This window comes from Typha angustifolia, chromosome 1 (genome assembly GCF_048772165.1).
Source record: "Typha angustifolia cultivar Huaian chromosome 1, ASM4877216v1, whole genome shotgun sequence".
Lineage (NCBI taxonomy): Eukaryota > Viridiplantae > Streptophyta > Magnoliopsida > Poales > Typhaceae > Typha > Typha angustifolia.
In genome coordinates this window covers 10738130-10765684 of record NC_133239.1, presented here as the reverse complement: position 1 = coordinate 10765684, position 27555 = coordinate 10738130, and the positions used below count along the sequence as shown (strand labels likewise).

Genomic DNA, 27555 nt, shown 5'->3' with positions numbered 1-27555 from the left:
GTAGGGTGGGCCGCAGCCCACACCCATAAGCCTTTTCTAAGACCTCATTGGACTGGGCTTTGGAGCCTAGTCCACCCCCCTTTTTTCGACTTGGTGGGTTGCGGTAGGCCCGCAGCCCACCTCCTCACTGTGCTGGACTGGGCTCTTAAGTCCAGTCCAATGCCCCTTAAGGTCTCACCTTGCTGGACTGGACCCCTCAATCCAGTCCAACACCCCTTAGAGCCTAGTGGGCTGCGGTAGGCCCGCAGCCCACCTTCTCACCCTGATGGACTGGGCTCTTAAGCCCAGTCCACCACCTCCAGTCTAGTGGGTTGCAAGTAGGTCAGCAGCCCACTTTCTCACCTAAGCAATGCTGGACCTTGAGCCCAGCCTAACATTTGGACTATAGACTAATTATTATTAGTCTTTTATTTTCTTAACTTTTGTTAGCTACATTTATTGTATTTATTTTATTTTCTCAACCATGCTATTAATAAAATTAGGATCAATACATAATTAAAATAGGTATTTGAATTTATTAGTCTTTTTAATTATCTTCGACACTTGCAAATGTGAATGACTTACTTTTACCATAAATGACCATTTTAAATTAATACAAAATAATATATTCGGACCTAGAGAATCAAACTTAATTTATACAACAAGGTAGTTAGTGCTATAAGTTCAATCACTCTTATGTTTATTTTATCTATAAATTATTAGACCCATTACTATGCGGAGAGGATCTCGAAATTCAGGAGGGACCGACTGATTAGGAGAGTGAGACAGATTCCAGAGATATCCTAGGCAAGTAGAATCCTATATTAGTCTACGAATAATGTATACTCATGTCATTTATTACTTGCATTAATTACATGCCATTTCTTACTTGCAATAATTACATGTTATTTCATATTTGTATTAATTACATGTCAATTCTTGCCTGCATTATTTACTTATTGTACATGTATGATAGGCTCTATGCATTGTTATAATACTGGTTACTCTGATGATCATGATATAATAAATAATATAAGTCATGACACCACGTGCACGTATCATTGTTAAACGAGTCCCAAGTAGGCAGTGCCCCTCTCACTCACTCAACCCGGGGTTAAGGGTAGAGTGTATTATATAGTATTATATTAGCTGAGGTCGTTAGCTGGTGGAGCATTCAGGTGATTACACCGCCCTAGTTGGAGACTAGTCTAGTATGATATTAGTAAAGATGATTTGAGAGGTAGGGTTATAATTCTAACGGTACCCGAGGATGCAGGGTCAGGGTATCTATCGAGTTGTGTGCTATTAACCGTCATATGCGATGATTATGCTTTGTGCGATGATTCAACTACAAGTAATGAATCTACTGTGTGCGATGATTTACTAGAGTGGTGTTGATGGGCCTACGACTGGGGTCTTTAGTTTGATGGGCCTACGATTGGGGTCTTAGTCTGATGACCATAGACAACTGATCATATACAGCATTGCCAGGCATATATGGGCGATAATACCACTAGATGACTAGTCCCTCTCGATACTATGTTGCTTTGTGAGACATGTCATTAGAGACTCAGTTTTTGTGTGGATTTTTATGTAATTAAGCTATAATGATGAAAGTTATTAAAAGTTGTACTGTACACATTTTCTTGATATGTTTATCATGCAATACAATATTCATATATTACTATTGGGTTATACTTGCTAGGTCCCGTGCTCACCGCCATTTTAGTGGAAATATTTTAGAGCTAATTATGGAGGACACGGATATGAAGGAGTAGCAAATTTATTTTCCTGTTTAGTATTGTTTATTCTATTATTTCTAGTTGTACATAGCCCCTGCGAAGGTTTTTATATTTAAATTTGTATATGGACTTGTATTCCTAGAGACTTGTTGAGGTCTGTGATAATTGTAACCTTGGATTATTAGTTGGATTATTATGGTATTTTTAGACTTATCTAGATACTTTGTAAGATTATTTTACTGACATGTCACGTAAGAATCATGTGGAATTATCTATGTGAGGACACGTAATTTTTGGAAGTGGGTGTTTCAAGTGTTGTAAATGCTGGTGTTATATATACTTCCCTTTGGTTGAACTTTTAAGAGGTAGGTTGACATGGGTTGAGCAATGGGTTGCTATTAGAGCTTTGGGACACTTAGCTACTTATTCTAGCACATTTTCAGTGATCCCAAGCCATTGGGAGATTCTTGAGCTTTCCATTCAACTGGCATCAAGCTCTCTAGAAATTGCATACTTAGACACTTTTATTAGTTTGACTGTTTTGCATCTAAGTGTGAGTTCCTAGCTAATATATCCAGGCTAGATTTTCTGATACAACTACCAGACATGTGGGGTAGAATTGTTAATGAGAAATCATCGGTAGACATCAGTTTATTGCGAACAATTTGCCAGTAAGAACTTGGTCTGGGTCATATTGCTAATAGTCCTGGTACAATTGGAGCAGTAGTGTGAAGTAATTCTAGTGGACACTTTTTGAAACTTATTTTGTGAAGCCTTAGAAGATTGAGAATGTCTTGGATGGCTATTTGGAAGCTTTGGTTTCCTGTTATTGTAAGGATTAGTTTTTTATGAAATCCTAGCAAAAGAACTTCCTTTGGGTCTAATAACTTTAATTTGATTGTTCAACGTTGCCTCATAATTAAACAATTTTAACTGATATTCTTCAAGCGTCATGTCATATTGATATTTCTTGTAGCAAAAGAATAGGAAGTGACAAATGGATTAAACTTGGCATCTCCAATAATAATAAGTTGGTCAACAATACACTTGGCTTCATGAATGTGATCACAACATTTCTTTGATTCTCGACAAGTTTCTTGTAGTTGGCGACGAAGATAGTGATCCAAAATCTTGAAGGTGAAGCAAAACGAGTGGCCAAAGCGTTCTAGACCTGCCATGAAGTAGTCAAACCATATATGATAGGTATAATCTTTTCTTAATAGTGTGGCAATTAAGCAGCTAAGAATATACTGATATTTCTTTTGCCAATAATGTGTAGTCTAGATTTACAACAGCAGTCTTTTCTACAACTTCAGAACTTTCACTAGTAGAAATGTATTGCCTAGGACATGGTTAAAAGCCATCAACAATACCAAGAAGTTAAGGAGATTGACAAATAGTAAGAATAAGATCATTATTACCATCTAGCTTTCCAAAGACTAGATGATCAATATTTGGGATTTCGAAGGTGATAAATCTGATACCAAGAAAGAATTTCAGAAGTAAATAGTTTTAACTTTTGATGGTACATAAGTTTAGAAAGATAAAATTAGTTACATATATTCTCCGCCCGAATAGCACATAATTACAACTATCGTCTCCTTCTTTGTAGCAAAAATTAACCATAAGCTAATATTCTAACATGTTTCTTTTCAGGAAAGATTTTGACCACTGTGAAAGTTTTAACCACAGAACTTTCACAAAGATATGCTTTAACTTGACCTAGTCAGAGCTCTGCTCAAACAATTTAAGCACATCTAAATCATAGGTCTTATTCTGATTGTGATTGCTCTCCCTCTCTTTTCAAACCCAAATCTTTGCAAATATTCTTGGCCCTAATAGGAGTTCATATCAAGGGACCCAGATGCCTCTGTCCTCCTCCAATCACATAGAACCCTCATTCTTTCAGCTTGCTTTGAAAGGTACATGGTTGCTATGCACAGCTGAATACCACTTATCAGGAAACTTGCCGTCAAACATTAGACACAAAAAGATTTTCGTAGAAAACCTTCCAACTAGAGAAAAAACATGGTGAGTAGAAAAAACATGGATCACGATTGACTTATTAACGACAAAGTAGTGAGTGAATATTTCCCACAAGGCCACAAATTATTTCACAAAATCCTCGCAGAACCAAATGAGAGGACCTACAGTAAAGATTCTGTCTTCTAATTAAATGTATATATGCTGTATGCTTTTGTTCAACTCTTATCAGAGCATTTGGTTCTCTTTCCTACTCATAAAACCAATGACCTTCAATTACCACCAAGAATCTAATATTAAACACCAACTGCAGCTTTCCACTACTATATTTTTTAATGACAAAAAAGTATCACCTGATGAACTGAAGAGTATTTCAGCTAAGATATTCGATTTCATTAGAAGAAAAAAAACATCACATCCACATTAGCTATAGTTCATCTGATGCTAGGATCCCTTGTTCTAACTTGGAAAAAGAAAAACACTTACAAGAGATGATAGGCTACAGTTTCTTAGCTCAAGGTTATTTGTTTGGATCTTCCAGGAGAGCAAAAAGGCCTAGGAAGCTCTGATGTTTGTTGCAGTGAGAAAACCAGGAGCTTGAGGCCTTGCTTGTCATGGAGCTGAACTAGTGCTGCTACTACTAATTGTTTCTTCTTCATTGCTAGAATCAACTGAAAGGTCCGTGACACAGCTCGAATCTGATGAAGTAGATGATGGAGCATGTTGATCGCTATCTCCCGGTCCTACGGAGTTTCCGGCCTCATTACAGTATTCTTCGGTCTCGATGTTCATCTTGGTAGCTCTTTTCTTCTTAAATATGCGGCAGAGCACCCAACAATTGCTCGGAACTATGTAATTCTGCATACAAGAACATCGGAGAGAGTTAGTTGCAATGGAACATTTTGTCCAAGTTCTATCCTTTTTTATTTTTTCATTTGCTTCTTTCAACACTCCATCTTGCCAATTTGATATTTAACTGATGGAAGCTTCAGTAGAAGCACCAAACGACAAAAGGCAATACAAGATCACTAAGAAACTTGTTGTTTACTCGACCAATTGACCTGATATTAGGTAGGATGATATATTAAAAAAGTTAAAAGGCTTTGCATATAAGCTGCATCTCCTCTTTCTTTTTTCTCTCTTACTCCTTATTCTTTTGCTGGTACTCTTTTTTCTTTATCAGCTTAAAGATACTCAAAAAGTATAGAAGTCAAGTAAGAATAGAAGCTCACATAGGTTGAGTTCTTCATCTGGGCAAAGCTGCATGCTCTGATCTCGGCGGCACCGGCAAGGCGGTATTCATGCATGATCAATTCAGTTCTACATCCTTTAGGAGGCTTTCCATGACAGAACACAAGGACCTTCTTCATCCCCACCACGTGTTTGCTATTACTAGCTATAATTTGCTTGTCCTTCCCTGTGACCTTCCAGTAACCAGACCTCGCCGCCCGGTTTGATCGGCACCCCTTCAGACCCTTTGCCTCTCTGAGGCTGAAGAAGTACTTCTCTTCTTCACACCCATCTAAATATTTCAAAAAGAAACATTACAGAGCTATTCCACATACAGTATTATGACATGGAGCTCCAAATCGGCTCTATTTTTTAACAAATTGTTTGAATCTAAGTACAAAATTCATCTTGCTGTGGTTTGATCTGCTGGAATTACTACAATGATGGGTTGAGAGCAACATTGATGAACATTTCATCCTGGTATGATTTGATTTGCTAGAATTTAACACATGATCAAGCGAGAAGGGTGAGCTAATCTAACAACAACATGACCAGTATCCACAAAACAAATCCTTTATCTAAATGCAAAAGAAAAAGAAAAAAAAAAGATCAACTTGACATGCTTTAATTTCTGGAATCACTCTACTACTAACCAAGTAAATCCCAAGGATTGTACTTGCAGAGATCTATCTCAGGGATGATTGAAGCCGGCAATGGGCAGGAGTAGACCTTCCTCCTGAGGTACTGCAGAACAAGCTCTTGGTCAGTGGGGTGGAATCTGAACCCAGGAGGCAACCTCAGTGCTCCATGGCCCAAAAAGCTTGGTTTTTCCATGACCCAACTCAGCTCTCCTCCCCTTCCTGCAACTTTGCGCACAAAAGCTCACACCTTTGGGCTCAAATGGGTTGGACTAGAAGAACCCCAAGTTCGATTTCTCTCACAGAATGGCTACTAGAGCGAAAGAGAGAGGAGAGAGAGGGAGAGATGGGTAAAGTATGGGGAAAGCCAGGGTGCTTTATAGTAAGGTTGCGGGAGGAAGGAGACGACCTTGTGGCGTGAACCAGACTCAAGCCTCACAAACTCCACCATTAAAAGAAAGGGCGGAAAACGAAAAGTGTTGAAACAGAAGGGCGTAACTGCAAAAAGGTTAAAAAAAAGTTGGGGCGTAATTATACCATAAACGGCATACTATTGCAGATTTTTACATAAACTCTCATTTAAATAAAAACAAAACGGTCCCTCGGAGCAAAAAATATTAAAATTACATTCGAAAATCGGATAAATAGTTTCAAGTATACTTCTTTTATATGTTTTTTTTCCACTTTGTCAGGGACCTTTTGGGAAATTAGCCCTTGTGTGTGGTCCCTGCCACAAAATGCACGGAGGTAATGGAGGAAAAGGGGGTATTTTGCAAAAGTACTTTGGCGTCCAAAGGAAGGGGGGGGTCTGCCGGTTGAATTGACCAAAAACCCCTCGCTTCTAATCGCTATTTACCGTCGAAAGCTGGAAGGGGGGGGGGGGGTTCTTTGTCTTCTAAGGGCATAAAGGTCATCTCCAAAGACAAGATCCGCCGCATGGCGAGAAGATGCTGTCACGCTTACAGCTGGACAGCATCGACGCCCTCATTGGACCAGTCGAATGACGAAACTGCCCCTCACATTCTTTATTAGTACGAGGATGCCCTCTTAGCCAGCTCTGCTACATATATAATAAATATATTCCGAGATAGTGCTCAATTTAAACCACGGCACTAACTTAAAAAAATAAAATATTCTAAGGTACTATTAATATCCCAAGATAAATGTCACACTAACGTGTAATTCCAACGATGATTCGGGTATTTTTTTAATGGGAATTATAAAAAGAAATTAAAGAAATTTAGGGGGGGATATTAAGGTTAGGGAGGGGGCAAAAAGGTAATTGGAATTAATACGGGGGAATAAATTTCCTCACAGAGATGGGATTTTGGGGGCCTCCTTGTTTCCAATCCAATAGACAAATGGAAGGATAAAGACAAAGTTGCCGCCTTCCGAAGGATACCCCACCTGGGATTTTCCGTGATTCCCATCGTTAACCATCTAATAAATACAAGAGAAGATTTTTCCTTTTTTTCTTTTTGAATAAAAAGAAATTAATCAATATTTATCAAATGACGTAAGTGCCCTTGAGTAATGTATGGGGGGGAGGTGTCGAGAGGGCAATAATGTCATTTCAAGTGGGAGCATGGAAAAACGTGGGCATGAGGTTTGACAATTTGAGATCAAAACTTGTTTGGCTGCCGTAGGGAGAAGGGAAACCATCTACCTCCTTGTTTGCTAAAGTGATTAATACCAAGTGATAGATAGATAGATAGATAGATAGATAGAGACTAAACATCTCTTAGACTCTTCACATACCGTAAAAAAAGGAAAGGGAATTGGAGCTTATTATATATCCAATTTGCAAGATATTAATTATAAGATTGTCTCCTAAATATCGGCCAGCCGAATTATTACTTCGAACTAAATAGTCTCACTCTGTCGAATAAATTATATATATTATAATATTATAATAATTTATTGAGATTTATGGTCAAAGTGGATTGCGTGTGGGAGTATGAGGAGGGGTTTGTACTTTGTAGGACTAGAGTTATGCTCTCTTTTTATCATCCTATTTCCTTTGCTTGTTTTGTTAGGCATGGGAGGGTTGGGGGGGAATGTTTGTTAGCTGCTTGGGAGGGTTTTGCACGTGAGAAGAGGAGGAGGAGGAGGAGGAAGAGGAGGGAGGAGAAAGACATGGACCACACTACTTGATGTGCAGGTGCTTTAAGGGAATTGGTTGCAAATAAATATCTCTCTTCTTCTAGTTTCTTGCACTCGACCAAGGACATTGTATTCATTTGTTGTCTTGTTCCTTCTTCTCTTTTTGTTAATTAATTAATTTATTTATTTTAGTTTTGCAATCAATGGGAGGATTTTAATCACCCATCAAAAGGTGGTAGCCTAGTGGTGGGAGAACATGGTTAGGGTTTTTATTATTTCTTATAATGTATGTTAGAAATTATAGGTAGGGCATGATTAGGGTTTAGTGACACTAAACCAACCAAGCTATTCCCCCCCTACTGGGTCTGGGGATGATAGTCCTTGACAATATGAGTGAATTGGTGTATGGCATACCAATAGACATGGCCAACCCTACTAAGAATTCGACTATAAAAAAAAGAAGTAAACTCATATAGGCTACCACGGGTCCAAAACCCTCGCATACTCGTATATAGTTTTCATTATAAATCACCCTCATGCGCTGGTTATGACTCAGTCTGAGCTGAAGCCACATAAGTTCCCATTCGGGATTAGGTTCCGGTCGGGTCAAAATAGCCTAACCCTAACCCTAACCCTACCCGTGTCCTAGTGGATTAGATTCGAGTCGAGTCATGTTACTGCACAAAAATCTATAGAATGCATAAACCCTAGGGTTTGAGAGTGCTATTTAGTAAAATAAATATTGAGGAGATATCTTCAGATCTGGAACCTGGGTTAGTAGCTTTCTTTCATGTATTGATCATATAAGTATAGATGTGGATTTGAGTCAGTTGAATCAGATGACCATTTCTTTCACTGACAAAGAGGGAAACCCAAGAGAATCAAGTCTCCTCTCTCTAACTGCAGGTAAAAGAAAGAGAGAGTTCAATCTTCATGATACGTTATTCACTACATGAAGTTAGCACATTCTCCTCTCTCAAAAACTAGTATACTTCATCCAGAATGAGCAGCATAAGATCAAGATCATGCACTGAGACTTCAGTTTCATGCTTTCAAATAGACAACAGAAGAGTGAGGTACAAGACTACAACAAGTGTGCAAACTTTCTTTCCCCCAATAATGGCTAAATCCCCTTCCAAAGGGTCGAAGTTAGCTTGAACCACTCAGGTATTAACTACATGCACTGAGATGCTACACAATCTGTGCAAGTGGAAAGGGGAATTCTATTGCACCAGCTCAGGTATCAGCCTCAATAAAAATGAGAGCTCACGCTGAGAGAAATTGGGCTTCGTGACTTCCTCTACCTCTACCTTTTTATCTCCTTCAGGGCTAATAAACTCTGAAAGGGCTTCAGTGATTGTCTGAACTAGATCAGCAATAACACCATTGATGCCCATCAGGTGCTGCATGTATACAGCTTCTGGAACATTGCTGGAAAATAAGCAAATTTTGTTAGAAACAATGGAATAGTTTGAACCCAGTTCACATAAACTAGGATTGGTATAAGATAGTGACTTACTTTAGCTGGCCATAAGTTAGAAGGGAAAGGTTAGATTCTTTGATTCTGTGTATTGCTGATGGATTTCTAAAGATGGCTTTAACTTCTGATACGATACCGTGCAAACCGCTATCCAAACACAATTTAATGGCCTCATCCAAGGAGTTCCTTCTGACGTCGCTGTAGATTTCTGTTCCTCCATTTGTAAGGAAGAATACCTGGTTCAAGAAGTGAAATAATAACCATGTAAATAACTACTCATAATATGAAAGATCTCTCTACTGAATTAAATCATTTAGTCCAGTGTTCAGCTTACAGGGTAAGCATTCTGCAATTTGCGCATTAGTTGTGCTGCATCAGGTTGGAAGCTAGAGAAAAAGATGGGTCTTTCATTGTTGAATTTGAAAACCACCTGTCAGAAAATACAATAACAATTAGGATAATCGTGTTATGGTAACATTAGATTAAGGCCTAGTTTTGGTTACCAAATAAAAAAAACATGGCCGAAGTAAATGAAAGGGCCTTCTATCAGTGTAGGAACCAAAAGGAGCATTAACTACTCCAGCAAAATCATCTGATGATTATAGCAAAGAGATGGGATAGAAGGCATACATCCAGGATAACTTGAAGAGTATGAGTAAGCTCTTCTTCTTGGTAGACAAGATGGTCATCAAATTTTAACTCAATATTGAAACCAAGATGGGAATCAACCATCTGAAATGCTTCTTCTAGTGTGCAAAGATGGTCATCAGATTCCACATTCCAACTAAAAACTCTGCCATCTTTTGTCTTCCTAAGCAACGATTTTCCTACCTGAGCTCAAAACCATGGAAAGAACTGTTATAATTCTCATTAAAAAAAAGTTTTTTTTTTTCGTCAAAAAGGATCTAAAAAGTAGGGAATAGAACATATTTATACCATCCCAGATTCTTTTTGGGGTCCATAGGAAAGAAACTCCTCCAAAGAAAGATCCGTGACACGCTTCTCAGACATATTACCCTGAAGGATCAAAAATCAAAATCAAACTTGGTTATGGGTAAAATCTAATGTATAACAATTATCGACAAGTGATGGATTGGAAGAGATTCTTACATTTTCTTCGGCTAGTAAGAAATTGTCGTGGAAGATGATAGGACAGTCATCTTTTGTCACCTACAAAAATGACATTGATGATGGTACTCTTCTAAGCTTCTTCGCGCACCCAAATTTTTTAAAAGAAGAAATAAGAAAAAAATCGCAGAAAGATAGATAAATTAGTATCTTGATTTCATATGTGCTGATATTAGAAAGCGAAGCAAAAAAAAAGTTCTTCCTTTGGAACAAACTTTCAAACTTTAGGCGGATATTAGCAAATTCGAGTAATGCGACACTTTCATATCCATCTTTCCTTCCTCTTCATTCAGGTTTTTTTACAAGACTTGAATTTGCCTTCTCTGGGCCATGGACACAACCATACTTGTGGGGGGCCGTCTAAAGCCCAGTAGGCCAACACAATTTAGGAGGTTAGGACCACCTATTCAAAGAGGTTGCAGATCAAAGTTGTCGTCTTGTTGACGACAACGTGTTGTGTTGTGTTGTGCTAACTGCATTTGGCTAATGGTGATTCATTTAGCTCCAATTGCCCCAAAGCTTCCAAGTGTCTTTATCATGGAAGATAGAGCTTTCTATCAAGCTCATAATTAAATCCTTTATAGCTAATTAATAACATTAAAATAAAGAAGAAAAAAAAAGGAAAGCGGTTCTACCATGTGATAACTTATCATTTCGCAGAAACCCACGTCTTACGGATCTACACAGTTCACGGATTCGCTGCGTGCCGGAAAGTAGGAATTTGTCTAATTCACGATGCCTAGCACCTATTCGAGGCTGCCGCGTATTAGGATGGTTAATTTCCTACGTCCCGACGACAGCAGATCCCACCCGTCGAGCATTCCTGACACGCCTTATCCAATAACTCGCCAACCGAAAACACGCGCCGCTTGTTTTCTTGGCAACCCGCGCGAAGTTTAAAAACCACCTTGATTTCGAATCGTGCACGTGACACCCACGTGGTCCCCGGGGAAACAGGAGAACGCGGCGACTCCTCGGGCTGGAACAGGAGCAAACGCCACGGCCTCGGGCGCCGCGTCCCCGGTCGCGTCTCGCCGCGGCCCTATCGCCACCCGAGAGAAGCTCCCCCCAAAATCTTTGGTATCCGACGTCGCGGGTATAACAATACAACTAAATGGCGCCACGTCGGACGCCAGCGCATCAGAGGGCGACTGGGGACCATCTTCTTGTCAACGAACCGGCGTCCCGGGAGAGAGGAGAGATATCGGAAATATAATAACGACGTCTACTAGTAGAACTTTAATGATATATATACCTGGACGTCGAACTCGACGAAGTCGATGGCGAACCGACCGGCTTCGTTGAAGGAGCGGATCGAGTTCTCCTTGATCTCCCTCATCCGACGGTCGAGAGAAGCCAAAGCGTTCATCCCCTTCCCCCGGTGCCCGATCACCGCGAACTTCGCCGCCGTCAGCGCTGACTTCACCGGCTCCGCCCCTGCACGAGAGAATCCCCAGGTCAGTGCCCCCTCAACCTAACATCCCAGATCCAACGATCGCGGCTAGTGCAGGAGAGAGATCGATACCTTTGGGGAGGAGGGAGGCAGCGAGGGCGAGGGTGGGGCCCTCGGGGACCTGGTCGAGAGTGGGGACGTCGGACACGTGCACGGCCTTGAGCGCCATTGAAGAGGAGACGTGGGAGATCGTTTGGGGTTTGGAGATCTGGATCGGGGTTGGAGAGGAAGGAGGGAGGGATTGGGGATTTAAGAAGGGAGGGAGGGATCGGTGGAATGAGGAAGCTAGAATATTCGAGGCGGAGACGGGATAGTGGAATAGGATTAGGGTTTATGCCGCTGGATATTCCGTGGGGCCCCCTCCGCGTGTGGATTCCTCGGTCGACGTCGAGGGAGGGAATATTCCGTCTATGGCGCCGTTAACGGCGATACTTGACGGAAGGGGGAGGAAGACGATAAGTCTACGGCGATAGCTCGTTCTTCTCCCGGGAAGCTTCCCCAGTTCTTGGATTATATAGGAGGAGGGTATGAGGGGAGGATAAGGAGGGGAATATTCGCGGAGTTATTCTGGTCGGTTTGGGGGCTATCCGTGGACACGTCAGGAGTGCGTGGCTGGACGAGAATTAGGTGCACCGCGTCCACCAATTTAGACAAATTTATCTACGTTATTAGTATATAACTATATATTACTCACGTTTTAGTCTCATTTTTCTGGATAACTCCCTTTTCTTTCTATGTTAATGCTTCCTCTAGAAAGATTAGTGCAGAATAATCCAAGGCCAAATTCTCCCTCGAGCTTTGATGAGGGTAGACATAAATCTTTTTTCTATTTGTTATGGATACAATTCTAATAGATAATTATACTAATTATTCATTTAGATATGCAAGAAAGAAAAATTTAAGAATAAAATAATTATTTAATATTTTTTAGAGAAATTTAAAGAGTTATGCATAAAATAACTTAGTCTTTTTGTATGGGATTAGTGGTTAATTTTGGTGGACTGGGTTAATTACTGGAGTTGACAATTAATTAGGGGTGAAATTTGGTTAAATGGATAGAGAATCCGGTAACCAGATAATTATTAAATTTGGTTAAATGGTTAAATGGACTTTTTTTCCTTTTATTTTAGAGAAAAAATAAAAAATTATTAATTATTAATTGATTTACCGTCGTATATAATTCTTTGTACCAAACTAGTCTATATACTTATAAATTACTAAAATGCTCGTGTATATTTGTTACACAAATTGACTCTAGAGAAGAATAATTTAAATATTTTAGTAATTTATTATATTTTTTATGAAGGGCTCTTAATTACATTTGAATCTATTTATCTAACAAATATAAAAGTACACTTTGATAAATCTAAGTTCATATATAACCAAACTTGTATCTGGGAACCCAATAAGATATCAATTAGCTTCATGGCTTGTATAAGCAGTAGACTTACAACATTTGGAATTAACCATTGTATTACCATACGGATCACGTCATTAATTTCATCAACTAATTACAACTTGATACATAAGAAGAGAAAGGAAATAGGATAAAAACTGTAAGAACAAGTCTCACACTAGGCTATATTACAGACTGAACTATAATTATAGCAACATATTAAGAACAAACACTTATACACAGAGCCGATCGAACAAACATACTGATCCTATCATTAATTTCATCAACTAATTACAACTTGATATATAAAAAGAGAGTGAAAAATAGAATAAGAACTAGTGTCATACTTAGATAAATTACAAACCATACTATAATTATAGCAACATAGCAAGAACAAATAATAGAAGAAAGAGGAGATAGAGCAAGGCTCTAGGAACAAGCTTCCTGTTTGCAGCACTATAGGTTAAACAACATAAGTCTTAAAAGGTTAAACACTCGATAAGTCTAGAAAAGAATACATACACAATTAAATAGAGTTAATTAGTACAATCTTATCTATTACACCACTCTCACCACCTTTTTAAGATTTAAATACTCTTAGACACTCAACTAACCACCAAACAATGAAAGACAAAAACAAAAGGAACTTCTTTTTAAAGCACAAGCTCTTCGTTACACGTCGATCCTGATAGGATTATGCTTATGGACATTAAATAATGATGCAACTAGTTGTACTATTCTATTGGCAGAGGAATAATAATTAGACGACAGAATCACAGTCTGACAGGCATCTTTAACCCTGTCGGTTGTTGGATATTTCTCGCCGGAATAAGACGACGTTAGACGTGACGAATTATTGAGCCAAAGTTATAATTAGACCAGCAGACGTAATGGATTGTCAACAAGGACGAAACGTTGAATTCATTGTTATCATGTCGTAAGTTGGACCAAGATATCCTACATTAATGGATTATGGATGTCAATTTTGATTAGGAGACTAGTTAATTACCATCATGTTGACTATATTCTAAATTTAATCATCTCTTTTCATTACTTGCAAATATAATTCTGCCCCTAATTTGCTAAGATCTACGAAGCCATTACTGTTCCAATTGGATAAAACCAAATTAAGCCTCCAAAATACTGAATCTCGTGAGATTCAGTATAGTATAAAAATAAGACCTAATTTAAAAAATATAAACTAATATAATTAAATTTTAGAACTAAATTCTATAAAATAAATCTTTGGATATAATAGAATTATAGTATAGTATAAAAGATATTACTCGTATTATATATATATGAAATATATCGAGACCTTATCAAACTTATTTGTGATCATAGCTAATTGTAAGCTCGAGCCTAAATAAGTCGATCAATAAATAATTTCAAACTTTAATTCATTCAAGCTAAATTTTTAGTCTAATTAAGCTTGAATAATTAAACTAAGCTTGATTTAGGTCTGAATCAAGTCTAAAATAAGACATAATTCATAAATATAAACTAATATAATTAAAATTTAGAACTAAATTTTATAAGATCATAATACATAATAATCCACTTAAGATAAATCATAGAATATAATAGAATTATAATATAGTATAAAAAGATATTACTCATATTATATATATATATATATATATATATATATATATATATATTTATCGAGCTAGCTCATGATCAAACTTGGTTTGAAATTATTTTTGAACATATTTTAAAGATTAAACTCGATTCTAACTCATTTTCAAGCTTGACGGCCCTACTTCTAATTTGGCTTAGGGTGTGAACTTGATAGTAATGAAAAAGATAGATGGTTACTGGTAATACTTAGTCTATCTGGGTGTTTAAAAAGGGAAGACTATTAACTATAATCATAATGTTGCCATAGAGGAAGTTGGTGTATGCTTTGTGTGGTTGATGGGCCCCAGACTCTGATTGAAATAATTAGGCACAAAATATTAGTTGCTGTTCTGAGAATAATAAGCTCAGGGATATTATTTTAACTATGTATTATTGGCTTAATGAAGAAATAAACCATGTATTATTGTCCTTTCTTTCTTCTTTCATGCGGCAAGTGATTCTAATGAATGTTGTTATATATGATCAATTTCGACGTGCCGTGAAGGACAAGTTGTGACTGCATTCCTCTCTTTAAATTCTTAATTGATTAACTTTTATTTATTTAAATATAATAACCATTATATATATATATATATATATATAATGGTTATTATATTTGTAAAATGACATTATTGCCGCTAAAATTGTTACTATGGTTAGTGTTTTATCATAGAATATTCTTAACGGATAGTTAAAATTAATAAATATATATGAATTATTAAAACTCTTTTTCTTTCTTGAGGTTTAGAGTGTGAGATATTTATTAGAAATTTTTTTAACAAAATAATAAAAAAATTTCTTGAGGATAGTATTAGATGATTTTAAAACTATTTTAAATCATTTATCTAACGAGTGCCAACTTTGGAAGGCGCAATAATTTCAGTGGCAATTATAATATTTTTGTAAATTTTAATAGCAATTTTTTCAATGTGATTGATTCTTTATGACCATGAGCACATATTTCTACCGCCGCCTGCCGATGTAGAATGTAATTTACCAAAACGATTTCCTCCCAAATATTAATTAACTTGATAAAAAATGATATAAATTTTCATTGGATTGGTTTGAGTTAGATAATTTATCTAGCTATGGCTATTATTGTACGGTAAACTTTTTTCTCATAAAAAGGGGTATGTTAAAACTAAATTACGTCAAAAAAATTGGAAACATACAGTTTTTTTTTTTTCTTTTAATTATTTACGAGTCCGAAAGTTAGATATGAGCTAGATAAAAAGCCAACCATCTATATATATATATATATACACAGGCACTTAAATCTTGTTTCAAGTCATGTGTGTCATTGAACAATTGCTCAGAACTAAACTGGAATTACCAAGCTATTCTTCCAAGCAACCACACCGCTGAGCCATCAATCGAACTAAGTCACCAAGTCATTAAATAATTTTCTCCATAACAATTGTTTTGAATTGAAGTCAATCCCATGACTTTCTTGGTCATAGAAAAAGATACCTATTAATTCTATTAAAATTAATTTATAGATAATTATCTATTTATTATGTGAAAAGAGGTACAAAGAAAAGTAAAAACATAGAAACCGTTCAACGCCGAAAACTTTGAATTGATTCCACTACTTATATCCACTTTTTTTTTTTTTTTTTGTCTAAAAGAAATTATTATTTTTCTAAACTTTATTTGACCTCTTGGGCTCTTCTAAACCATGATAAGGCCTTACCTTTTCCTTCTAGATGTCCCTCAGTAAGGGTATTTTTGGTATTTGACACCATTTTTGCATTCATATGTTTCTAAGATATTTTGTTTTAATGTTTATATCACTCTCCCTTAAAACCCATTATTTTCATATATCAAGTTAAATATAAAAAATAATAAAAATACTTTTATTTATTAAAGAGTATACATAAAAATAAGGAATTTTAGAGGGGTATAGATGCAAAAATCTCTAAAAAACAATGGTTAACCTACTTATGGTAGTAATTAAATCACTTCTATTATGGATTTCAATATAATGTTAGGGTTTCTTTTACATAATAGCCACTAAAAAGCTTTTTAAAATATCATAAGTATTTTAAAATTTTCATTATTAAACATCCCCAACAAGTGGGTGATAGAATTTTAGAAGGAATGCATGATATAATTCTTGGAACCATTCTAAAGAAATTTATGCACATGAAAAAGTATATCTATTTTTAATTCATTCGTTTCCAACTTTGACCTGCATGATGACCAAATAAACTAGGTTTTGTCTACCAACTTAAAAACTACACTTTGAATACAAATAAAATTATATTCTTTTGCAAAGATAGTTGTACTACTTACTTACAAATTAGTGATAGGCATTGAACTAAACTCTCCCTAATCATGCAATGCTAAGACTAACACATGCTTAAATAAAGTCTTCACTGTTAGTTTCGAAAGAAAAAATTATAAAGGAGTTAAAGTGATACAAATGATATTTTCCCTCGAAAAATAGGAGTAAGAAGTAGAGAGGAGATAAAAGAAAAAATAAAATTAAATGGAAAGATATAAGAAACAAATTGCAAGACTGAAAAGTATACATTATGTACAAGAAGTATACAAGCATATCCTGTGTTGTTTCTTGGTTTATGACATGGAAGAAGAAGCTCACTCACTAAGGAGGGGAATGTAGGTAACATGTTCAACTGGCTTATATCCTAAGAAGAGGCACATTCCAAGAGGGAGGATATTCTTACTCCATAAGAGTCCTCTTTCTCACAAAACTGTTCATAAATTCACATGTACAACAAGAGGAAATCGTAACCAGTAGAAAGCTCCCCAGATTCTCTGAAATTGTACACTGTTAACTTCCCACCATCCACTGTGATTTAAATGAAGGAAACTGTAATAAGAAAATGAGAATATTTACTTGGTGTCTCTAGCCATTTTCGCTTGGAGAATTGAAATTAGCCTGTGCCTCGGCGATAGCTCGTCTCTTCTCCCTCCAATTCTCGCCCCATAACTTTGCTTCTGCCACAGCCCGCTCCCTATCGGAATTCTTATTCAATAACCCAACTGTCTCCTTGGAAGAGTCCTCTCTTTCCCCATTCGCTTCCCACTTAAGGCCTGATCCTCCTGCCGTATCATTCTTTGGTAGCAATCTTCCCCCTTTCTCCTCACCACCCCTGTTTTGCCTTTCACCACCGGCTCTGCTGTTTGAGGTGCTGGTTGCATTAGGGTCATATGATTGGGATGCCAAGTAGGACAAAGCAGTCACTACATCAGCTATAAGAGGGCGGGATACAGCTTCTGGTTGGATGCACATGAATGCTACAGCAAGAGCTTGATATAGACTACGTGTAGGATACCGTCCTTCAAGCCTTGGGTCGGCCATCTTTTGGAGCTTCCTTCGGTCATTGAACAAAGGCCGCGCCTGTGGGAGAATACATATTAGTATGAGGTTAACTTCTATGAAGGGTTGAACTGAACAATGACACAATCTGACTGGATCAAACTTATGAAGCATATAACATGAGACAATAAAATCTACAACTCATTCATACATTCCAACTTCCTAGTTGATACGGACAAAGTGAACTGGAGACTTGATATATCTATCCAGCCTTTACGAATGATCACACCAATTGCAAGTCCAAACCCTAAAAGTTTCGGGCCAAAAGCATTCTCTGTGCATCATAATATACTACTATATTCAATATTAACCATCAAAGTTCTTGTACAAGGTATTAAACGTATCAGCAGGATATTATTAACATCATTTAAAGATAGCAGTTCATAATTTTCTAAGGGTAACTGCTTATCCTGGACTCCTTTCACTATGTTAAGCCGATCAAATCCAGAGAGTTGTCCTCTATATCAGAAGATCATCATACTACCATGATTATGCAATAAGAAATAGGTATCTATTCATGGAAAATAGGGGCAGTTTTTTCTATTATTTAAACGCTTTGCAAACATGACACTTACCAGCCAAAAGAATATTTAAGATTATTATAATAGTTCCATTACTCTCTTGAAGTTTCTATACCCACCTAGTGATTGTTTACAAGAACAAAAGTCATAAAAAAGGCGAAAGCTACTCCATTAGAAACTTGTTGACACTTTCATGAACATTAATTACCTAGACAAGAAAGCAAATAGTATTCGATGGGCTGAACTGTTTAACTTGTGGGTAAATTTGCAGAACACAGGAAATCTAGAAAGAACATGTAGTATGCAAATGGGAGCACAACCAGTGTTATTTCTAAGTACTGCTCTACACTGATCAGAGTGGAAAAATTTTAAACAATTTAGTTACAAAGTAAATATGTAATTCCTTGCATAAGTACTCGAGAAAAGCTTACCCATGAAACAAGATTCTGTTCTGCATGTGGTTTACTGTTGTCTATTGCCTTTCTGCCAGTAATCAACTCCAATAATACGACGCCAAAACTATAGACATCTGACTTGACGGTTAATTGTCCAGTCATAGCATATTCAGGAGCACAGTATCCATAAGTTCCCATTACCCTTGTTGAAACATGAGATTTGTCACCAACTGGACCTAGTTTTGCAAGGCCAAAATCAGATAGCTTTGGGTGAAATCCCTGATCCAACAGTATGTTGGATGACTTGAGGTCCCTGTAGATAACCGGGGGTTTGGCTATATCATGAAGATACTCTAGTCCTTTTGCTGCACCTGCAGCAATTTTCATCCTGGTAATCCAATCGAGTGGCTCCTTGTCAAGTGGAAGATCTGCAAGAAGTCCGATGGTCTAACGTTATTGAAAGAAAAAGCATGCTTAAACATGAACAAGTAATGCATTGGTTTTCTAGATCTCCTAAAATTGGAAGTTGTATTTAAATCCATTTTGTGGTTAGCAACAGACAAACAAGGCCAGTCCACAGATTTCAGATATTGGTTAATGCCTTTAGGCATATTAACGAATCACAGGATGGAGAGCTCGAACTATCTACTGAAAGAATATAAATTTCATGTTTTAAATCAGGAATAACTTCCCACTTACAGTATGTAAGAGCAAGCAACCTAAAGATAAGGAAATAACATGAGGCGACTACTAAAATACATTGCAATAGAAGGCGGAAATGACTTTGAGACGTTATGTACCATCAAGGAGAATTTAAGAAGGAATAACACTGAAAAATGTAATCTATATAAGGAAGCACAAATAATATGCATTCTAAGAAAACAAGCACTTACTAGCTTAAAACTTGGAGAACTTCTGATTGGCAGCAATCTGCCGAACCTCTAACATACTATTTATAGTATCCTAAAATGACAGAACCATCTAAATAACATAGTGCATCTGATCCCCAACAGCACCACAAGTTATAGACTATTGAGTATAAATTTAATCATAAATTGGATTTCTCCTATGTTTTCTTTTTCCTTTTCCGATGACTCTTTAAAGCCTTTACTGATGCGTGACACTGTCAGACAGACACATATGAGCAGAATGACAAGATAATGACCTAATTGCATATTTTGTTACCACAATTTTGTCTAACCTTTAAATCGTTCTAGACCCATCGCCTTTGAGCAAGGAAATGAAAATGTAAGAAAATAAATGAGCAATGTGTGAAATATTTTTCTTCTTTTAATTTGATTGTCAAACCACATGAAATGGTACATCATACATACACACATACCTATATATATATATCAACACAAATAAAAATGTCAACCATTAGTTGTGTGGTAAAGAATCACATGGCCAAGCAATCTACTAACTTAAAGCAAAGAACCATACCATGTAAGTGATCTTCCAATGATCCCAATGACATATACTCATATACAAGAAGGCGCTGATCTCCTTCGGAACAGTAACCAATTAGATTAACAAGATTAGAGTGATGCAATAGACTGAGCATGAGAACCTCCACTAGAAATTCTCTATTCCCTTGGAGCCCATTCCTATCAAGCTGCTTTATAGCAACAACCTGCAGCATACATTATCCAATATATCAAACTCCAGTTCACTCTTACAAAGTTGTGTTCATAGAAATCTGTATTATGGTATACTTCTTCATGATTTATCACATCCTCTGCTGGATTCGACTTATAGACAGTACATAAGATTGCTCTATTGGGTTGAACTGTTGATTAGGACCAGAATAGAATGTGTGATAACTTACAAGTTATAACAATTACCTTGCCTGTGCTCTCGAGACATCCTTTATAAACTCGTCCAAATCCCCCTTCCCCTAGAAAGCATTCTGGCCTAAAGTTTTTTGTTGCAGCTGCAAGCTCCCGAAAGGTGAAAATGTGTGCAGAAATGACAACATCAGAATTTTCCTTCTGTGTCGATGGTTCCCTTTGCAACGCCGAGTTGCCTTTTGTTCTCATCTTATCAGCTACTGCATATCCATGTAGAAATGCATTACAACCAATGGGTACGAAGTAAACTAACCAATGACAATATATTTTCAAATTTAGGCAAGATTTCTGCGCTTCACAATCAAAGAATCTCAACAACATAAAAGTCAATAGAACACATATTAGTCAAAAATTTCTCAAGTACTAATCAACCCTAGTGACTCTACTCTGTTAATAAATCATACAAGCGAAGTACCAAAATTATTCAGAAGCAGAATTGGAGCATGAAAGATCAAGATGCATCTAGAATCAGCTAAACTGATACCAAACTATGTAGTGGACTCCAATCCAATATGATTAACCAAACTTAACACACTCACTCAAATTTAAATCAACACATCACTAAGATTAGATGACTAAGCGACGCCAATAACTTGTAAAACATTCAAATCAGAACTAGGTAAGTCCCAATTTCTACGTTATAATTATCTCTACATCTAAGAGAAACCCATCTAATTCTCACCCGGAGGTAGCTTCTCGACTCGAGGGGGCACCATGGGCTGCTCATCCCTCCTGTCCTCCCTCCAGTTCTTGGGATTTGACTGCTCCTCCTCCGAACCGAAGCAAGGGCAACAAGCCATCTCCCAAATCGATCAGAAATCCCCCCAAAACCCCGAGCAAGATCAAATATTTCCCTCACTTTCATCAAAATCTCTCCTCAACCTCACGCATTTCAACCCTATTTCTTCCGAAAGACAGACGTGGGCGTTGAATTTCGAGCGAGATTTCAGTGGGTTTCAATTCAATCCGCGATTTGTGGAGATGGATAGGAGGAAGAATCGATTTCCACGACGAATCGAGGAGAAGAGAAGGCAGAAAATGGGAGGAAAAGAGCGATTTTTTTTCCCCGGCTCCGCGTGTGAAATCTCGATAGTGGACTCGAAGAGCCGTCCAATGCGTCGGCTATGAACACATGGATGCTACATTACATTCTATATATATATATATATATATATAATTTATTTATTTAAAAAAGAAAATTTTCTTTTAATTAATGGAATCTTTCGTTTCACACCTTACATTTTATGTTTATTATCTTTCCACTATTTCTAATTCAATCTATTTTTTTCTTCAGCGAAATTAAAGAATAATTCTACTTTAGATCCTTTTAAACTAAGAAAAATATCCATATATAACCCCTTAAATAACTAATAATTAGGAGAGTATAAATAAAATACTCCTTAAAAAAAAGCACTCACCCTCAGTATAATATTTTCTATGATTTAATGAAAACGAAAGGGCCAAATCAAAAAACTTACACTGTGTGGTTTGGAATAAAAATATATAATTTAATTTGAATAATTTAGAATTTTTAGGAGCATGGGATAATGACTAATAAATATATAGTATTTCGTACATATAAACGCATTCTAATTTGATCTTTGGAGTGGAAAAAGTATAATATATTCAAATAAATGGTCTACTAAAATTAAAGTGGGAGGAATTAGTCATATATATATATATATATATATATATATATATATTCAAGGTAGATTCCAAGAAAGAATTCCTGTGGGCATAGGAGGTCATAATTTTTTTAAAAAAAATTAAAAGAATATATAGACGGATATCTTCAGGTTTCAAATTTTATCGGAATGTAATCAGGTCGCTAATTAGCTAATTTTTTACGATCGCTTAAATATTTTTAGGAACTCTTATTTTCATCTCCGTAAAAATAATCTCTCTTTTTGTTTATCTTTTCCTAATTCCTATGTTTTATGTCATTAATTTCAGTATCTTTTAATAAAATAAAAACATCTTTTTATCAACCCTTGCTTTGAAAATTGAAATGGATGGCAAATTTGGGGGGAAAACACTACATTAAAGTAATCTTTTTTAACTTAGAGTCTCAAGTTGTTGGAAAAGAAGCATCACACCTAACCATTAACTTGTGTAAAGTTCCTTAGTCTTATGGTCAATTAGAATGCTTAATGATCTATATTAAAAAAATATTCTTTGCTTTTATTGAGTTAATATTTCTTGAATTATTATAAGTAAAATTAAATAGACAACCGATAAAATAGACATTGTGAAGGTTAGACATAGCCGAGAGGGTTAATATCGGTCTATGTAAAAATAGGTAATAGTTAGAGATCGAGGTACAAATATCTTTGTTTTATTTGATAATAAAAAGTTTTATTTGAAAGATGTAAATTAGGGTTCAGGAGTTATCACTTTGGATGATTCAATGGTCCTTATTCCAAATTTTAGTTAGAAAATTAGGGTTTTGGTCTTTCCCTAGGTATACCTTGACAAAGAGTACAAGCCACAACATAGAAAATGTGACCTTGGTTGTTGTGTTTTGCCCCTTGAAATGAGTTTAAAGGGCTATTAATAAGATAACATTAGGAAACCACTTGCAATACTTAGAAGACCAAAAAAAAAGGGTCTTTGAATTGGGTGAGAATTGGTCACCTAATCACCTAATTGATTGAGTGGAGATACATACATATATATATATATATATATATATATATATATATATATATATATATATATATATATATATATATATATATATAAGTTTTTAAAAATTAAAATAAAAAGATATAGAAGAGGAGTTCAAATGAAGAGGGAGTAAGCAAAGTTTAATGTTTAGATATGAGGCAGATGAAGGATTTTTTTATCAAATTGTTTGATGACCCAATTCTTGGGTTGGAGTGAACATGAACCATAGAGTTGAAATTTGCCACTTAATTTTAAAAAAAAGAAGTTTGTTAGCTTTTTTTTTAAATATCTTATTTTTAAATTTTATATTAAATATAATTACAATTAGCCCTTGAACTATCACCCTTAAATCTTTTTAATATCCATATAGAATTTTTGAACTAAAAAAAGAGTTAATTATACATACTCTATGAACTAAAAAATTTCTTTCATTGCTTGTAAAGAAAACTTGAATTAAATTCAACCTAATTATTTAACAACTTTTGAGGTTAATAGAGAATGTTCAATTTTAAAAACTACACTTGAGCTAACTTAAGCAAGAATATTAAGATCATTTTGTATATATATAGTTGATTTAACTCTTTTGTATGATAATTATTAGTCAAGTAGACTAATGACAGAATGTTTTTGAAATAATAGTGTTAGTAATTTTAAAATCAAAAGACATAATGTTTTCTTTTTCATTTAATAAAATTAGTAATAATTTATTATTTAATCAAGAAGTCATAAGTTAGTATTATCTGAAAAAGAAGTTGCTTAAATATTAACCAACATGTGATTAAAGGGGGAGAACTAGATCACCTAATTTAGGTCAAGAAGAAAATTTCTTCTCCATTACATATTAGTTTTTTTTTTATTTATAATGATTTCTTAAGTGAGATATGCTCTTCAGTGGGTTTGACTTCCTCAATTTGATTAATTGAGAAAAATAAGATTAGTAAAAAAAAGTTATAGATGACTTTTTAATCCAATAGGTTCTTCCTAACATGATAGACAAAGTTTGAGTTATTCTCCATAGACTTCATTGTGAAATTTAGATCTGGGTCAACTTAATTCAATTCAAAAAATAATGATACATAGATTGGTCAAACTTGTGAAATTAACTTGCCTGGTCAACTAAAAACTAGATTTGAAGTCGAACATCTCTGAGTATTATTAAAAGTATATACGTTAGTATTTATTTCAAAGATATAAAAATAATTTAGTTTAGCTTTAATTTCATTAGTATGTGTGCTTAAATATTCACAATTTATAGAAGCATAGTCTTGACTTTTTACAACCGTTAGCATTTAGGCAAATACGTTCGCCCGACAAAGAAAGCACAGTTGTTGAAAGAAAAAATAGGAACTATCTTCCTACTGACTTTGCTAGGGTTTGGTGCAAGATCTCTCCACCTTTCTTAGAGGCCCTTTTTCTTGTTAACGAGCTCTTCTTGTTCCCTCTCCTAGCCCGAGTAGCTAAGGAAAGGGAGATGTCTTTTGCCTCTCCTCCCCCTTTCCCCTTCCGCTCCCTCTTGCTACTCTCTCCCCTATTTATCATCTAACCCTAATTCTCCCTCCTCACCAATGTTTCCCTCTTATCGATGTGCTTCTTGCCATTGTTTTTTGCCCATCTATAACAGTCCACTGCCAACTCCACACCACAGCCTGATGTTACCCCTTCCTCACAGCTATTTTGCCCCTTGCTGCTATCTCTGCTCTCCTCATCATTATTCTATCCCTTGTTGCTGGCAACCGCCATCTCCTATCATTGTCGCTACCCCAATTGCTACCTTTCTTGCTACTGATCATCAATGTTTATTTCACATCATTCATTGTGGCCATCTATTATGGCTATGGGTTTATACCTATTTTATAGTTCGATCACTCTTTGTTTGTCCTTTTGTTTTCATGTTTTTTAGATTTATCTCAGTTGAAGGTTGAAAGCTATGAACCTATAATTGTCGAATTACGATAGAGTCACATGCTGATCTTAGGTCAATATGCGTCTATGCATCTCAGAATGCTTTTCTTCTTGATGTAAATTATATGTGAGTCCTAAGTCTTGATATCTTGCTTTCTTTAATGAGATGCATCCTATTATAATCAAGTGGGGAGCTTATATCAATAAGTCATCGCTCTATTTTTCTCTTAATTTATGTATCAAATTGTTTTATCGAATGAATGTAATCTATGCCTATGAGCTTTCCCTAAATTTTTTTTAAAAAAAAAATAGGGCATCAAAATCAAATAGATATATCCACATAATGCCTATCAATCATTTTGTATATATAGATTGGTCTTATAGTATAATAAACCTATCTTATATTCAAATTTGAACTTGATTCCCAAGTATATCAAATTATTTTTGAATTGAAGATGACAACATTAGTGCTCGTATTGAAACATTTAGTTGCCTCTCGAAGTCAAACCACATTGTCGGCTATCATTATTATTCCTCTCTTGATCTATAACATTTAAAGTGTCTACTTTCTAAGACTTCAAATTCTTCTAAAAAAACTAAAATAAAAATAAATCTAAGACTTCAAAACTTGTGATGTCTCTAGTTTTTCTCTATAATTGTTGAACAAAAATAAAAATCTTCCCCTGATTTACGACTTGGATGTCTTATCCTAATGATGCATATTGTAGAGAAAAACAATTTGACTAGAATTTTCAAACTTATATAATAGATATACAAATTGAGAATGGATTCACAGTTCTTTCTAGTTCAAATTGTGGTTGACCACGATTTGATCTAGGTGGAAGATGATATTCAACTAGTTCAAGCTTAAGATCATGTTGTGCCAAATACCCAAATGGGTGAGGGAAGCGGAAGTAAAACCCTTCACCCTTAAACAAATCTAAATAGAATAGCAATAATTTAGGGCAAACCAAATACTAGCAAAGCTAATATCAATATCAATGTGAGAACTCCAAATATAAGATGCTAGTTGTAGATAACTTTAAATACCCAAGGTAATCACAAATATGAACACCAAATCAATGCAAATCATAAAGAGAAAAGAGGGAGAGACACGATTTACGTGGTTTGGTGGTGTGCCTACGTCCACGAGCGGAGCAATATTCAATCCACTATGCAAATTTTCGAATACAAAGAGTTTATAACTATAATCTCTTCAAACAATGGTGACTCTCCCCTTCTCTCTTGCAAATTGTCCACACGAAACCCTAAAACCCAACATTTCTATTTATAGGGCCGGTTCAAGTTGGGGTTTTTTCGCGTCGCGTTCGAACGCCCTCATATCAAAGCAGCAGAACCAAAGGGGCGTTCGAACACACCTAGTGCAAATGCAGACTGGCGTTCGAACGCCTGCAAAAATAACTGTGCTCGAATGCGGCTGGGTTGTTCGAATACCTGCATCACCTAGTCTCTGTCTGGGAATTGTGTTCGAATGCCCCTAGGGCCCGTTCAAACGCACTAGCACACTAAGCCTGCAAAATGCTGAAATATGAATTTAAGCCAAATTCCAACATATCAAACATTATGAAGAATAAAATCAACAAGAATTGGATCAGGTGGAACCTCTAAGGAGTCATTTGGAGCAGATTGGATTAATGGGTTTGTTGTGGAGAGAGGAGGTAAAGTATTATCATAAACAGTGTGTCAATTTCTTCTTCAACTGAGTGTTTGGTTGGAGGATATATCATCTTCTTCAACTGGGTGCTCAGTGAAGAATGTGTCAACTTCTTCAATTATGTGGTCAGTGGAGGATTTGTCTGCTTCTTGCATTTGATGCTCAGCAGTAGATGATCTTTCTCCTTCAATTGAGTACTCATTGGATGATCTGAACATCTCAAGGAACTCCATATCTTTACAATCCCCTAAAATGAAGAACTAATAATCTCTCTCAAGTACAAAAACACTTGTTCATGGAATGTTATATCCATTGAAACAAACAACTAGAAGATGGATGATAACACTCCAATGCTCATAGTTCATAGTTTGTTAAGTTGGTGGGCATGTAAATGAACATATATACATCACACATTCAAGGATAGTACAATGATTATATAACACATCT

General features: G+C 36.0%; 3 protein-coding genes across 3 annotated transcripts; all 3 read right to left on the bottom strand.

Moving 5' to 3' along the window:
- Positions 1–4061: 4061 nt before the first annotated feature.
- On the bottom strand, positions 4062–5990 carry LOC140760605 (NAC domain-containing protein 83-like). The gene is made up of 3 exons (XM_073097633.1): positions 5588–5990; positions 4937–5226; positions 4062–4562 (listed from the first exon to the last, which is right to left on the bottom strand). Exons 1-3 carry the CDS (start codon positions 5766–5768, stop codon positions 4317–4319), a joined length of 717 nt encoding a protein of 238 aa, XP_072953734.1. The 5' UTR covers positions 5769–5990; the 3' UTR covers positions 4062–4316.
- A 2716-nt stretch (positions 5991–8706) lies between these two features.
- On the bottom strand, positions 8707–12238 carry LOC140768086 (glycerophosphodiester phosphodiesterase GDPD1, chloroplastic-like). Its single transcript, XM_073108219.1, has 8 exons — positions 11809–12238; positions 11539–11720; positions 10266–10325; positions 10092–10172; positions 9786–9986; positions 9490–9585; positions 9195–9391; positions 8707–9106 (listed from the first exon to the last, which is right to left on the bottom strand). Exons 1-8 carry the CDS (start codon positions 11903–11905, stop codon positions 8899–8901), a joined length of 1122 nt encoding a protein of 373 aa, XP_072964320.1. The 5' UTR covers positions 11906–12238; the 3' UTR covers positions 8707–8898.
- A 4965-nt stretch (positions 12239–17203) lies between these two features.
- LOC140768003 (serine/threonine-protein kinase PBS1-like) lies at positions 17204–21988 on the bottom strand. The gene is made up of 5 exons (XM_073108108.1): positions 21547–21988; positions 20859–21064; positions 20458–20647; positions 19051–19442; positions 17204–18119 (listed from the first exon to the last, which is right to left on the bottom strand). The coding sequence occupies exons 1-5, from the start codon at positions 21662–21664 to the stop codon at positions 17625–17627; spliced, it is 1401 nt and encodes a 466-aa protein (XP_072964209.1). The 5' UTR covers positions 21665–21988; the 3' UTR covers positions 17204–17624.
- Positions 21989–27555: the final 5567 nt, after the last annotated feature.